General features: G+C 40.9%; 1 protein-coding gene across 1 annotated transcript in view; it reads left to right on the top strand.

Moving 5' to 3' along the window:
* The window catches only part of ITPKC (inositol-trisphosphate 3-kinase C), a 251,225-nt gene that overhangs the window by 205,764 nt on the left and 29,278 nt on the right, over positions 1 to 16,183 (top strand). The window contains exon 5 of the mRNA XM_044067282.1: positions 8,559 to 8,660. Within this exon, the coding sequence (XP_043923217.1) occupies positions 8,559 to 8,660 (102 nt within the window). The remainder of the gene's footprint in view (positions 1 to 8,558; positions 8,661 to 16,183) is intronic.

Genomic DNA, 16,183 nt, shown 5'->3' with positions numbered 1-16,183 from the left:
ATATATATATATATATATATATATATATATATATATATATTAATAGTAGTTGTACAGTTGAAAAATATAAAATATCAGTTATAAACAACCACTGGGGATGCACAAAGCCAGTGCATTTCTTTGTGCCGATCCCAAGCCCCGATAAATGGGGAGGGTTGCATCAGGAAGGGCATCCGGCATAAAATTTTGCCAAATTATACATACAGACAACAGTACAGATATACATACCAGATCGGTCGAGGCCCGGGTTAACAACGACCGCCACCAGTACTGTTGGCCAACAGGGTTCTGGCGGAAATTGGGCCGAAGGAGGAGAAGTGGGGGATGGCATGCCCAAAGGCAGGTAAAGGCTAAGACTGTGATAGTGAGGGTCGGAACTTTTAATGTTGGCAGTATGACTGGTATAGGGAGAGAGCTAGCTGATATGATTGACCGAAGGAAGGTTGGTATATTGTGTATGCAAGAGACCAGATGGAAGGGGAACAAGGCTAGGTGTATCGGAGGCGGGTTCAAATTGTTTTATCATGGTGTGGATGGGAGGAGAAATGGTGTAGGCATTATCCTGAAGGAACAATATGCTAAGAGTGTTTTGGAGGTGAAAAAAGTGTTGGATAGAGTGATGTTTATGAAGCTGGAAATTGATGGTGCAATGATGAATGTTGTTAGTGCATATGCTCCACAAGTTGGCTAGACAGAGCTAGTAAAGATGTGCAGCAGATAAGGGTGATAAAGGATAATGAGGGAAACGTACTCACAAGCGAGGAGAGTGTGTTGAGCAGATGGAAAGAGTACTTTGAGGGGCTGATGAATGAAGTGTTGAGCAGATGGAAAGAGTACTTTGAGGGGCTGATGAATGAAGAGAATTGAGAGGGAGAGAAGGTTGTATGATGTGCAGATAGTGAATCATAAAGTGCAGTAGATTAGCAAGGAAGAAGTAAGGATAGCTATGAAGAGGATGAAGGAACGGAAAGGCTGTTGGTCCAGATGACATACCTGTGGAAGCATGGAGGTGTTTAGGTGAAATGGCAGTGGAGTTTTTAACTAGATTATTTAATGAAATCTTGGAAAGTGAGAGGATGCCTGAGGAATGGAGAAAAAGTGTTTTGGTACAGATTTTTAAAAATAAGGGTGTTGTGCAGAGCTGTAGTAACTACAGAGGGATTAAATTGATCAGTCACAGCATGAAGTTATGGGAAAGAGTAGTGGAAGCTAGGTTAAGAAGGGAAGTGATGATTAGTGATCAGCAGTATAGTTTCATGCCAGGAAAGAGCACTACAGATGCAATGTTTTCTCTGAGAGTGTTGATGAAGTACAGAGAAGGTCAGAAGGAGTTGCATTGTGGATTTAGAGAAAGCATATGACAGGATGCCTAGAGAGGAGTTGTGGTATTGTATGAGGAAGTCGGGAATGTCAGAGAAGTATGTAAGAGTGGTACAGGATATGTACGAGGGTAGTGTGACAGCGGTGAGTTCTGCTGTGGGAGTGATGGATGCGTTTAAGGTGGAAGTGGGATTACATCAAAGATCAGCTCTGAGCCCTTTCTTATTTGCAATGGTGATGGACAGGTTGACAGACGAGATCAGACAGGAGTCCCCGTGGACTATGATGTTTGCAGATGACATTGTGATCTGTAATGAGAGTAGGGAACAAGTGGAGGAGACCCTGGAGAGGTGGAGCTATGCTCTAGAGAGAAGAGGAATGAAGGTCAGCAGGACTAGGACAGAATATATGTGTGTGAATGAGAAGGAGTATAGAGGAATGGTGAGGATGCAGGGAATAGAGGTGGCGAAGGTGGATGAGTTTGAATACTTGGGATCAACAGTTCAGAGTAATGGTGAGTGTGGAAGAGAGGTGAAGGAGAGTACAGGCAGGATGGAGTGGGTGGAGAAGTGTCAGAAGTGATTTGTGACAGACAAGTACCAGTAAGAGCGAAAGGGAAGGTCTACAAGAGGGTAGTGAGACCAGCTATGTTATATGAATTGGAGACAATGGCATTGGCAAAAAGGCAGGAGTCAGAGCTTGATGTGGCAGAGTTGAAGATGTTAAGATTTGCACTGGGTGTGACGAGGATGGACAGGATTAGGAATAAGTATATTAGAGGGTCAGCCCAGGTTGGAAGGTTTGGAGATAAAGCCAGAGAGGCAAGATTACATTGGTTTGGACATGTGCTGAGGAGGGATGCAGAGTATATTGGGAAAAAGATGCTAAGGGTGAAGCTGCCAGGTAACAGGTAAAGAGGAAGGCCTAAGATAAGGTTTATAGATGTGGTGAGAGAGGACATGCAGATGGTTGGTGTGACAGAGCAAGATGCAGAGGAAAGGAAGAAATGGAAACATTTGTTCTGCTGTGGCAACCCCTAATGGGAGCAGCCGAAAGAAGAAGTTATAAACAAAATAATCAGGTTGAATATTATAAATGTACATTTATTGTCATGAAATGTAGGAGTAGAATATTGTTCCAACACAATTCTGTCTGTAAATAGTACAGCAGAACTTCGAATGGGAGTGATATAGATGTACCTGCAATCCAGACTAGATTATTTGTGTCCCAGATTCAGTAGTTTAGAGGCAAGTAATGCACCTGATTTCCAGATTTCTAAATAGTTTATAAGTTTTCTTTTAAAATTGCATTCAAAAAAGCAAGGTTGTTGCTTCAGGAAGACAAATCTAATTTTTTAATTTTTTCCCACCATCTCACCACTTCACCTCACTGTACTCCTCTCATAGCTCTGCAGAAAAAGTTTTAATATGTTACATATGTGTTTACATGTAATGATCATGAAGTCGTTTTGCAGTGTTGTACTTGGCCATCAGTACAAAGAGGTTTAGTTATGCCAGAATGTGCAGTCACCAAGGTGTGTTTGTACACTGGCTGCAGGCACTGCAGAACAAAGTAGCACATGATGTGCACCCAATGACGCATTTTTTTATTCCTTGCTCTCTAGTATACCTTAGATTCTTCCGTTTCTTCCTGAATACTTAATTAAAAAAAAAAAAAATTGAACCCATGTCTAAGAAAGTCGTACGTTGCTTGATGCATGGAATGGGTTACTTAAGCTTGCTCCTTTTTGCAAACCTCTTATTTATTAGATGTGAACAAGTTTTGAGTTACACCTTGTAAATACCCTTTCATGTTTTAAAAGCTCTAACTCTGGTACCCATTTGAGCAGTTTGCTTAATATATGTACAGGCTTCAGAATCCTCCTTTTTTCAGTCCTATTATACTCCAGGACAGGACAGGAGCTCATTACAGTTTCCTTGCTTGTCATGAAACACTAGCCATCTGTTTCATCTTAATTAAAGCAACTGCCGATTTGGCTGTCTTTCTTAACTGGATAAATATTACGTTTTGCTGTTTTTCTTCTCAACATTAAGGATAAGTATTCTGCAGTACTGATCATTTTAACGTAATGGCTTCCACACACAAGTCTTATCAAAATGTAATGTTAAAATAGGTAAATAGAGCCTAAAATTGTTATTTTAGTGCTTATTTAGTTTGGAAGTTACTCAAGAGTTGATATTTAGATTTATTTTAAAATATTAATATGACTACTAATATCCGCGGTGGTGCAGCGGTAGTGTTGTTGCCTCACAGCAAGAGGTTCTCCCGTTCGATTCTTGGCTAGAGTGCGGGGAGTGCCTTCTGTGTGGAGTCTGCATGTCCTTCCCGCGGTTGAGTGAGCGTTCGAAAGACATGCGTAAATGGGCGTGCCTTCGTTGAAGGTTGAACGTTGAGCTGTTACCTTGGCATTCGTGAAAATCTACTGCCAATCATTAGCGGACCGGAGTTCCGCTGTGGCGACATGCCGAAAGCCAAACAACAACAATATGACTACTAAAGGTAGAAGGCTAAAGTGGAATTTTAGAAGAGTAATTGGCATGTGTAAGGCCTCAATCATGTAATATTCTAAATAACATAAACCTTCTCATGAGGTGATAAATCTAATAAAATAAACAGCAAAATTCCACATTTTAACCAAGAGAGATGTCCTACAAAAGGCTTTTGCTAATGTAGATGAAAGAGGGAGGAGAATCACTGATGTCATTCCTTGTAGATAAATTAACCACAGTTACTTAGCTGTCTTTGGCTTATGACCAACATTAGGGAAGTCTGAAGTAGTGCATCATGGAACCCGATCCATTCCAGCTCAAAAAAGATCCTTTCCTTTTGCAAGATTGTGTGTTTAAATTCCAGAATCACACCTTTTTGGAACTGACATTGGTATTGTCTGTACTGCTGTATTTTATACTAAGGAAATTGATGCAACCCCTGCTGTGTGTGAAGATCTGGCCTTTGCTGGTGCCCATACTGATGATTGGTGTTGTTTTGGGATTCCACAGAAAGAAACCGTAGTCAATATAGCTTCCAAATGTTGAACGCATAGAGACTGAATGCTAAAGACCAAAAGTGCATTTCACCATAATAGCTTAATAAATCCTAATCAGCCAAGAGGTCTTACAAATATGACCTGCATAAGCCTCAACAACAGGGGATTGCTTTAGTTTTGAGAATAATCTTTTTGGAAATGTAATCATTAGTATTGAAGATTATATTGTGTTCTATGGTGATCTTACCAAAAATTAATTCTGCAGCTTTTCCAGGGAAAATTTCATTATTGCTCAGAAGATTCAAGTGTTACCATATGTAAAAAGTACCCTAACTGATGTCAGACCACTGGCTGTCTCTGAATTTTGCACCGAGTCAAAAGTAGGCTTTCATTCTCAGAAGAGGAGCAGATGACGAGCTCTGTTTCCTCGTTTCTCAGATACTGAGTTCTTATCATGAAGATAGGGATGCTCAAGGTGTGGCTAGCCCCCCCCCCCCTGAGGCTGTATCGCCTAGAGAATGTTGATTACATGGCCGCAGTGTGTGCTCATGACTGTGCGTGTGTGTAACTGATGTGCTGTCCTTCCTATAGTCAGCATGCACATCGTTCACTGATGAAAGACCAACACCAGAGCTTGATTCCTTCCTTAGTTTTTTCCTGCTGGGATACTTCTAAGCTTGCTTCTTAGACTCATGACACCCAAGTGTCTTTTCCTTACAAAACTAATTGCTTCTTAATTTTACTCTGACTTTACTCACTTCAGACTTCCTTTTTACATGCAGTGCTGCACATCTCAGATTCTCTTCTAAATTCTTTTACCTGTGACAAAGTAATTTCACTCTGTACACAAATTGGTAATTTTAAGGTTAAGTCTGATTCTCACAGTAGTGTGTTCCTCATCTGATCATTTTTGACACCACATACACTAAAGAATTATGCATCTCCCCAAATTCATGTCTTTGACTCAAGTCATTACATTCTGCAGCATAAGCATGAATAGACTCAGTGGACCTTTGTGAGGTGTGGAAGATTTTTTTTTTCTTGGCTGGCACTAATTCAGGCTTTAATATTGTCACTATAATATTCTTTCTCTCTCCCTCAAAGGTCAAACACATCACTGTCAAGACTTCTTCTCCTGTGGCATGCAGAGACATGGCATACTGTGCATTTTCAGTCAACAGCCACTCACTGCCATCCTCCCCCACCAGCTCCTGCAGGCACACGAGATTCGATTTGAACTTGTCCCCAGCAAGGTAGTTAAGACCCTTCCATGCCACTGAGAAGGTGAAAAGATCAAGCCAAATTGTGATGGCAGTGTGGCAGATCCAGACTATGCAGCTGAATGAGGCCATAAACACTGCTTCTCATGTGAAACAGGGATGGAAATTTTACTCCTTCCTTTTTGTAGGCCTTTAACAGCTGATGTTGCCATCCCATTCTAAACCTCGACAACTTCAACCAGCACATTTATTTCCAGATGGTGACTGTCCTAGTGGTTATACCCTTCTGCTATAGGGTACTTTGGTAATGTTGTTGGGCATATCAGACACTTTTGGCATAGATGCATTTGGAGTCTCCAGAGGAGATTCTCATGGCTTATTCTGGCAGTGCATTATGTCCAGAAGAAAGTGTTGCTGTTACGACATTTTAGTTTGCAGGAGTGTCTATTATGCTGTTGGACGTGGTGTCTAAAGCCTTAAAGGAATGGCCTCTGCATATGTATTTCAAGTGGCTAGATCCTGGTAGTGCCTTCAGGGAGCTCCTTGTTAGTATCTCTAGTAATGGTTGCTTGCTTGGTGCAGTTCCTACTGATGACCGTAAATCTGGAACAAGTTGTCTTTGATCCCATCTCAGAGAATTGCCTTTATATTAAAGGACCTGGACACTTTCCATTGCTGTTTATTCTTGCTTTTACAGTGGGCCCAAGACGTCATGACTATGGCAGCCTTGCTTTGGATGTAGCACAGGATTCAATCTTTGACCCTACTCAGACTTCTGGCCTTGCTAGTCACCAGTAGTTATATGGTGACTTTTGCATGCGTGAGGATGCAGGTGTTGCAGTGGACTCTGAGGTGCTATTGGTAACAGAGTCATACTCAAAAGAAGTTTCACTAGTGTCAGACCCTTGTCACAGAGACAGTTCCCACCAGCATTCAAACAAGGCTACAGATCTTGCAGCCAAACCTGTCACAAGGCAGGATGAAGGATGCTTCACTAAATGGTTGGAAAGTTTGTCCCAGCTGCTCTGTAGTCCGAGTAGTCTCTGGATTGAATGGCTTCTCAATCATTTGAAACTGTAATTCATTCTTTTAGGATGCATCCATGGCACTTTCTGATTCTCCAACAAACTGTCCATGTGGGTAAAGAAGCAAGCATGCACGCTGTCATACCCTTGGGCAGAGAGATGTTTTTCTGAAAGTGGAACATAGAGGCATAACTGTTTCTGCATTCCACATCGCAAGACATGAATATGTGTAAATGCTATCAGATTCTCCAAGCCTTTTCCTTAGGCCTCTGCTGATGTAGCAAAGCAAAGGGGAGTTTATTGTAGGCATATTCTGTAGCCTGATGTAAGAGAGGGTTAAGTGTGTTCTGCCAGTACTGGCCAACAATGTCACCTATGGATGAGACGATGGCCAGCTCCACCTGACTGCCTTCCTCATACTTTAAATATGTAAATTCTGCTGGCTGTACTGATTGGTGATGCTGAAGTGATCAAGGCTGCTAGGATGCCTTTCATAAGGTTGACTTGATATGTCATGTGGAAGAGATTTTCTTTCTGGGCAGCCAGTCAAACTGTAGATCATCCTGTTGTATCACATTATTTCAGCCTTTAGTTTTCCATAGTCATGGGGTACTTCTGCCCATCATGACCTTGTGGAGGGCAAGACTGTAAACCAGCACCATTTTTCAACCGTTTTTTTTCTAAAGTGTGCTTGAATCTCTGCCCAAATTTGAAACCCCCTCCCCTTCTACAAGGTCTAAACTTTGTAATAATCAGTTAAGGAACCCTTGTATCCTCACAGGATCTCATAATTGCTAGACTTTGTTTTTAATCTTTCATAGTGATTGGGTGCTCCTCAAGACTAATAACCCATATTTATTATGTCCCAAAAACTTTCTGTGAGTCACTCCATTCACTTCCCTATTTTCTTTCCCAAGACAAAAGGCAGTGGAGAGGAGAGATGGCCCTTCACACCTTGGATGTGCACTCCCAGCTTCGGTTCTGCCAGGGTCAGGTGCATCAGTTTAAGAAGAAAGAACAGCTCTTTGCCTCTTTCACTCAAGGAGTTGAGAGCTAACAGTTGCCAGACGAAACCTTTCCAGGTTGGTTTTCCCAGGTTCATAATATGTTGCTGTCATGGGGAAAACTGGTAGTTGGAAAATCCTTTTTTCAGAGGGCCACTCCATTAGATATCTGGAAGCTTTTAGTGCTTGTTTCAAAAAACTGTTTCCATTAGAGTTTGATGCCACAACTCCTTAGTCATTGGTACATTCCTGGTTTAACATTTTTGTTTTGAATGGCTTTGGACTTAAGGGCCTTGCTTTTGAATCTTTGTCCTTAGGTTGTCTGTTGGGTTTACTTTCAAGGACCCGGTGTTAGATCTAACAGGTATCTTTACTGTATTAGATGATCTGTGAGGTGACCCTCCTTGATGGATTCCATATACCTTCCCACAATACCTTTATTTTAAGACTGCTCCTTCACCCTTCCTTAGCTGTTGGATTTCCCTGTAAGTTAAGTCAGTATATATTTCACTTGATAGCAGTGTAGGCATGAAGTATTCTGTCATAATCTTAATTTGTATGAAGTGCGATTGCTGCTGGTTATGGGTGAGCTGGCAGGTTCTGCAGCTAGGTATACCTCTCCACTTAGCATGTGACATCACAGTGTGTGCCAGCAGTGGGTATGTGCTTTCCCCAACTGCATGTGCTTCCAGAAAAAAATGTATTGAATTGTGATTGGTGGAGACAGTGAGCCACTCATTGCACCACCAAGGAGGGTACACTTGTAGATCAGCTGAACATTACCATTGTTTTTCCTTAAGCCTGCTCAGACAATTTACTGTGCTAATAGGCCTTATTGTTTGCTTTGTATGGCGTAATGTAGAATTCTGAAAGCATTGTGTTGCATGCCTTTCATGTGTGGATGACACATTGAACTGAGAATTATTAACGGTGAACAATGTTTTTTTTTTCCCCTCCTTCTCCCTTTGGAATTTTTATAAAGAAAGCGGATGGTACCTGCAATACAAATTTTAAGAAAACAAAGCAGAAAGAACAAGTAATGCAAGCTCTAGAAGACTTTGTAGATGGGAACAGCAATGTCTTGGTAAGTAATAGTGGCCTTCACTGGGTATCATAACAAGGTATGCTCGCATATTGCAACACAAATGTTCTCAATCTGAAGTCTTGTTGTAAACGCATCAAACAAATATATATATTTTTTTGTAATCCATGCTGTAGGTATTTTGGCTGAAGTAGTCTAGATGGGAAACCTTGCTGTAATGCACATCTGTATAGCCCTACACATCTTATTTCACAGTTTCCAGTCTCCTAATCATATGCAAGATGAATAAACATTTTCACACTTTTGAATGCCTGATTTCCAAATTAGGCATTACACAGTGTTATTAGGTTCTAATTATACTGTTACCTAGTCCTTTTGAGTATTTTCATTGAATCTGTACCCTGCTTCATTCCATGCTTTTAATTTTTTTATTACCATTAAAAGATTACACAGCACGTATTTGTGTTTTGCAATAGAATCGTTACATTTTTGCCTCAGATTCCCACCATTTTTAATTGTTTTGCAAATTTTATTGTAAAAAAAATAGCTGCATTGATTATAATGTTTGTGTCGGGAGTTTCTTCACATGTTTTAATGTATAAAATAGCATTTAAACCTGCTTGTCCTTCTCTTGAAGGCCGAGGTGGGATAAACCCAGATGCTCGTGTATCATAATTAAGTGAATAAACAAGTATTCTTATGTAGGAGTAAAGCCAGACTTAGCCTGTGGAGTATGCGTTACACTTACCACTCTCCTAGGGAATATATCGTAAGGCATGACACTGAGTCATTCTGGCTGTGTTATTTAGGAGTAGAGACCACTCTCCTGATTGCCAAATAGTACACAGAAAATAGCATCAAATTAAATTTTTTTCATAAAATGGGGGAGTGGTGAAATAGTGTTGCTGTCGCACAGCTGTTGGTTGCCAGGCTTTGTTCCTAGCACTGGTGCATTATGCACAGGGTCATGTCATGTAGGTTATTGAATATGAAGAGATACCAAAGCATTTAGCAAAGAAGGAATGCCTTAAACTAAATTAGCTATCCTGTAACTTTATTTCTGTGTGTATATGTATGTATGTATGTATATATATATATATATATATATATATATATATATATATATATATATATCTATAAAATTAACCAAAGAGTAAAAAGGTCACCAGGCAAGCCAGTTAGTAAAAACCAAGAAAAACCTAGCCAAGCTAGGGGTTTCAGTGTGTGATACCTTAAACCTCCTGTAATAGAGACCTATGGGATATATCCAAATGACCCCTTAAGGACATTAAGTGCTTCAGCTGCATGGCTTCTGAATGTCTATGGCTTTTTATTTGTTAAGTTTTTATGGAAACATTCAGGCCAATAAGCCAAACCCTTCTAGCTGTGGGCATGCATTAATGTGGAATCATTTGCATATATCCCATGGGCCTCTATTATAGGAAGTCTAAGATGTGATATAGGAAAATATTGCCAGCCCAGCTGTCTGGAATTTTGTAAATAATTCTATGTCATTTGTGAATATTGATATGATTTATACAGAACTGTGTGTTATGTACTGAGCTAAGATGTATCCACAGTGTACCCTGGTGGAACATATAAGATTAACCTGCAAAACTTAAGAATAGTTGAGGTTAAATTACTTTATATCTGGGCCATAAACGAAAGATGTTCTCTCTCTTTCAGTTCAGTAGCAGACACAATGTCTAGAGCTAGAAGCTTTTGTATCGTCTTGAAAGAGAAGTAATTACTAGGTTTCAAATGTAAAAGCATTTTATTGTTTTACGACTTTCAGGATCTGCAAACATCTGAGAGATATGTATTTTTAACACAGAGATGTTAAATTGTTAGTTTCTGTTTTAGCCAGGGAACTGAAGTCAGGTGACAAAAAGTGATGTCATCCAAGCTAACTCAGCAGTAGAATGTGATATTAATTTAAGAACTCTCTCAGAGAGAGAATGGGCATTTTGTATTTTGTCTTGGACCGAGGAAGAACATCCACTCATCATCACCATTTGCACTTGCCTTGCTACAGGTAAGACTTAGGGCATAGTATCTCTTTTAGATATAGATAGGAATATAGTAAAGAATAAATTGATGTTTTCTGTATTTATTTTCGACTGTCCTGCAATGTTGTTTTAAAATATTTCCTGTGATTTTGAACTCTGAAGTTACTGTATTGATTTATTGAGTATTATCTTGTTCTTTTATTATTTATTATTAAATATATTTAAACCTATCTTTGTGGCTGATATTTGTGAGACATATTTAAGCTCTTAGAGTACTTTCATATGTATTTGGTGACACTGTATTGGCCACTCCTGAATAGGCTTGCATGGCTTGGTCAGACTACCATTTGGAGAATAGTAACATTACACAGTAGGATTGGAGACCCTTTATAAGGGCCTTATAGTAGCAGATAAATAGGGTTGGTGGCAGTGGAAACTACCTTATAGTCTGGGCAGTAGGATTGGAGACCCTTTATAAGGGCCTTATAGTAGCAGATAAATAGGGTTGGTGGCAGTGGAAACTACCTTATAGTCTGGGCAGAAGGGGGCATAGCTGGTAAACCTGTGCCAGCCTTCCCCAGGTGTGTGTGTGTGTGTGTGTGTGTGTGTGTGTGTGTGTGTGTGTGTGTGTGTGTGTGTGTGTGTGTGTCAGCTACTTGGGCAGGGACACAAAGCACTGGTTGGATAAGAGAGGGTGCTGGAGGTCCTGGTTTGGCCCCTCAGCTGAGATCTTAACCCTATAGCTTGCCAGTGGGCAGTCTTATTGGGGATCTGGAGAAAGAGGGAGAAACAAACACCAGACTGACTGTGATGACTGTATGATCTCTTAAGGGAAATTGCACTTTACTGTGTGTGCACCCGTCATCCTCCCAGTGTGTGCACCCATCATCCTCCAAGTGTGTACATCCCCTAGCTGTTGCCAGTGGTGAGGATTGAGGCTCATTGATTACTGGGCCAGTGCAGGGGCGTCACATATTAATTGGTGGCAGTGGTAGGATAGCCACATCACATATTAATTGGCTTGTAGTGGTGTGGATATTGAATTTTTTGTAGCCTGTGTATGGTTGTCACTGAAGGTGTTTATACACTCTATCAGCCACGCAGTGAACATCGAGTTTCACATCACATTTGTTTTATTTTTTGTTAGCTTAGTTAGTCAGGAAAAGCAGGCAAGCATATCAGTGGAGGATTATGGCAAGAAGGCAAAGAGCCAGTTGGCTGAGATGTGCCATGCTAAAGGACTGTTGCATGCCAGCCTGACTAAGGCAGAAGTGATTGTACCTTTGGGCACAACTGCATCGCAGACCAGCGATCAGGAGGACAACCAGGCTGGCCTTGGAGATGTACAACTGTCAGAAAGTGGACAACTCAACCTTTCTACAGAAGACTTAAAAATCCATCTGGAATTAGAGACTTGAGCTGGAGGCTAAGCATTTGGAAATAGAAGCAGCAGGGAGACTGAGATGTCTAGAGGCTGTGGAAAATGAGAAACCGGGAAATCTAGAGGTGGAGGAGGAGGACAGACAGAGGCAACATGATAAGGAGATGCTGACTGTTCACCAGAGTCATGGAGGTAATGGGGAAGGGAATAACTGAACCCCAGAAGCAACAAAGGTTAGTACATTTCTTCCACAATTTACAGAGGAGGATAATTTTGAGTTCCTTTCATGTGTTAGAAAGGGTATGTAAACAGTATAATGTCGACCAAGGACTCTGGGCACAATTCCTGATCCCCTTACTCTATGGTAAAGCTGTAACTGCTATTTCTAAATTGTCTGATACTGATTGCTTAAATTATAATATTGTAAAAAAATGTCTTTTAGAGTTCTTTAAGTTAACACCTGAAGCTTAGAGAAGAAAGTTTCATGAGCATAGATGCAAGGAAGATGAAAGTGTGTGTGAATATGTTGCTGAACTAAGTACTTATTTTCATAGGTGGGTGAGTGGATGTCAGGTCACCACTTTTGAAGGGCTGGCAGACACTTTGGTGAGGGAACAAGCCCTTAGGATTTTGAGGACATGAGACTCTGGTTAATTGATAGACAATGCAGTACTGCAGATGAGTTGGGGAAGAAGGGAGACCTATACCTAGCAAGCAGGGCATCACTGCACAGGAAAGGGATACCCAGTGCTGCTCACGGGTCTAAGGGAACCCATGGCGGGCAGCCCAGATTTCCCCAACAGAGTCTGCCAGTAGCAGGAGAAGCCACTAGTCCAGGTAAACATCCAGGACCAAGGGTTAAATGTTTTAAATGCAACCAGTGGGGCCATGTAGCATGTAGTTGTCCATGGAGACAAGGTGGGGAACAAAAGGTGGGAGAGCCAGTAAGTGGAAATGACAAAATGCCAGCAGTAAGTTGTCTCGAGACAACAAGGGTACCAAACTTCCACAAGAGGTTATATCCTATCTTAGTGGATGGGAAAGAGGCCACTGCAAAGACAGCCTCTGACCTAGCCATTGTGAAGCCTGCAATAGTTACAGAGGAGCACTACTTGCTTGGGCAGTCTACTGCAGTCAAAGCTTCAGGAGGGACCCATTCGAAATACATTTGACTAGGGTTCACCTTGACTAGGAGGGTGGAAAAGGAAGCAAGGAAGTAGATGTGTTTGAGGATATCCCTACAGATGTCCTGATAAGGAATGATTTTGATAATGCAGTACTGTGTGTGCATGCAGTTACATGCAGTCAGGCTTGGAGAAGAGCATGTGGTTCTGGCAGGCTGGGGGAGACCCAGACAAGACTGCACACTTGCAGCCAGAACTGGTGAGGTAGTTACTTCAGGGTGGGAGCTGCCCTGTAGCAGTGAGATTGAACATGAGCCACAGCTGCTTGTGGGTCCTGATATTCCCTTGCACAGAGTGACTGCAAGGGCAGAGGTGATTAGTAGTACTGAGACACCACTGTCAGAGAATGCCACACGTCCTTTGGAAGGGGAGCTGGGAAGGGTTACTAAGAGAGAGAGTTGAGACAGGTTCAGCTCTCAGACTGTACCTTACAAGGCATGGGGGAGGTAGCTAGTGAGGTATCCGATTCTCAAGGGAAAGGGGAATCTGTATACTGGGACAAAGGGTTACTCTATAGAGAATGGACCCCTGAGGGAGGGCTAGAGGGTAAGAGAATACAGACGGTAGTTCCCAGAGCCTACCGTTTGGCACTTCTAGCCATAGCCCATGATATTCCCTTTGCAGATAATTAAATCAAAAAGTGCTTCAACAAAATATTAGTTTAAAGGTGTGCAGACTTGTGCAACCAGCTTATTGTATGTTTTTTATACTTTTTTTATACTTTTTCCCCCAACAGATTTTTTTTGTTATTCATTTTAATTGTACAAGTTATAGGTCACATTAAAGGTGGAAAAAGTTTTGAAATGATTTATGGTGGTCTCATTTTTTTTATATCACAAAAACCTGGCATTTTAACAGGATTGTGTAAACTTTTTATATCCAGTGTGTGTGTGTGTGTGTGTGTGTGTGTGTGTGTGTGTGTGTGTGTGTGTGTGTGTGTGTGTGTGTCTGCACATATATACATCCATATATATATATATGTATATATAATGTCTACTACACATGATCGAAATTTCATATGACTGAAATTCATTTGACCAGAACATCATAAGTTCAAAACACTGAACTCATTTGACTGAAACTCATAATACTGACACATTAAAGTAAAAGGTATATGCCCTTTTCCCCACTGTAGTGCAATCCTGGAGGTAGTATACATAGTTGGGGGGTGTAGCCCCCCCCAATATAGTTTAGGTATACATTATCTTCTGCAAAGAGTTACTCATTTGCAGTTATAAGTATCCCTCTGTATGTTTTAAAATATATAACATATGTGGGAGGCTACGCCCCCCACACCCCCCCCCAACTATATATATACTAACTCTAGGATCGCACTACAGTGGGGAAAAGGGCATATAGCTTTAACTTCAATGTGTCAGTGTTACGAGTTTCAGTCAAACGAGTTTTCAGTGTTTTGAACTTTTGATGTTCTGGTCTCAGTCAAATGAATTTCAGTCATATGAAATTTCGATGATGTGTAGTAGACCCATATATATATCTGACTCGCCCCCTGGACTGAATGGTACTTTAAACATAAAATGTTTACTCAAATGGAATAGATAGCTCATAATGTCACACTGTGGGCAGAGCTTTCGCTCTTGTATTTTAGGCTGTTTACTTTAGAACTTTCACTCATTTGAATACTGAAAGATGCCTGATGAAGTTCGAATAGCTCTCAATTCGGAAATTTGTTTTTATACTTTTTCCTTCCTTAATTAGAGGTTTTTATTTATATATATCTATATATCTATATATATATATATATATATATATATATATATATATATATATATATATGTGTGTATATATATATATATATATATATATATATCCCAGACAGCCTGATGAAATGACATATATATATATATATATATATATATATATATATATATATATATATATATATATATATATAGGTTCATAGGTAGGTACTAGGCTTCTCGGCCTAGGCCAATACATAGCCTAGCCAAAAAATGTACCCTGGCTTTCACTACCCAAGAAAATTATTTTCCTGTGCCCCTGTCGAGCAGAGCCACAGAAGTGATCCCCGGGGTGAATTTCCCATTTCCCATCCAAATCATCAAGATTTTTCTTGAAGAGTGCTAATGAGGAGCTCTGTTTGACATAGATAGGTAGTGTGTTCCAGAGTATGGGAAGTCCCTGGGACAGGAATCTATCCCTCCAGCATTTTCTGTTTAATTGTGGTGACAAGGTTTAGGTCCCTAGAGTATGTAGCTCGGAGGGATTGGGATTTCTTTAAGTGGAGCATGTCCAACAGCTCTGGGTTTGACATAGCTTGGTATGTTAGGCAGAGTTCGCCCCTAAGTAGGCAATATGCGATGGAGTAAAGCTGTAGTTTTTTTGAGACTGTCTGCATAGGGCATCTGTTTGATGCCAGTAATCCTCTTTGAGAGGTATGTCTGTGGTCTTTCCAGTTGTAGATGTCTTGTGAGGTACATACCAAAAGGGGTGTTGTACTTTATAATGGGCCTAATCAGTGATGAGTAGAGGGGAACAATGACCTCTTTTTTTCTAGATTAGAATCCTTTTGTGATGGGATGAGCCACATAGAAGGATTTCCTGACCACTGTGGCGATGTGATTATCAAAGGAGAGACTACTGTCCACCAGTGTCCCAAGGTCTTTATCACATTTTCGGCATTAAGTAGACTACCAGCTATGTGGTAGTTCATGGGTACAGAGTTTTTACCAAAGGGTATGACAATACACTTTTTGGCATTGAGCTTCAGGCCATGGCTTTGACACCAAGTACCTGTCTCAGTGAGGCCCTTTTGTAGTTTCTCCACATCGTTAGGAGTTTCGATTACGGCTCCTAGTTTGCAGTCATCTGCAAACTTTGCTAGCCAAAGACCTTCCGTGTTGGCCTGCACCTTAGACAAGTAGATACCAAACAGTAGAGGACCCAGGACTGAACCCTGTGGTACTCCACTTGTCACTGGTCTGATGTCGGATTTGGAATCCGCTACTTTCC

Source organism: Protopterus annectens, chromosome 1.part0 (assembly GCF_019279795.1).
Source record: "Protopterus annectens isolate FY-2018-M chromosome 1.part0, PAN1.0, whole genome shotgun sequence".
NCBI lineage: Eukaryota > Metazoa > Chordata > Ceratodontiformes > Protopteridae > Protopterus > Protopterus annectens.
Note: the sequence above shows the minus strand (reverse complement) of the source record. Positions and strands in the feature narration are given on the sequence as shown.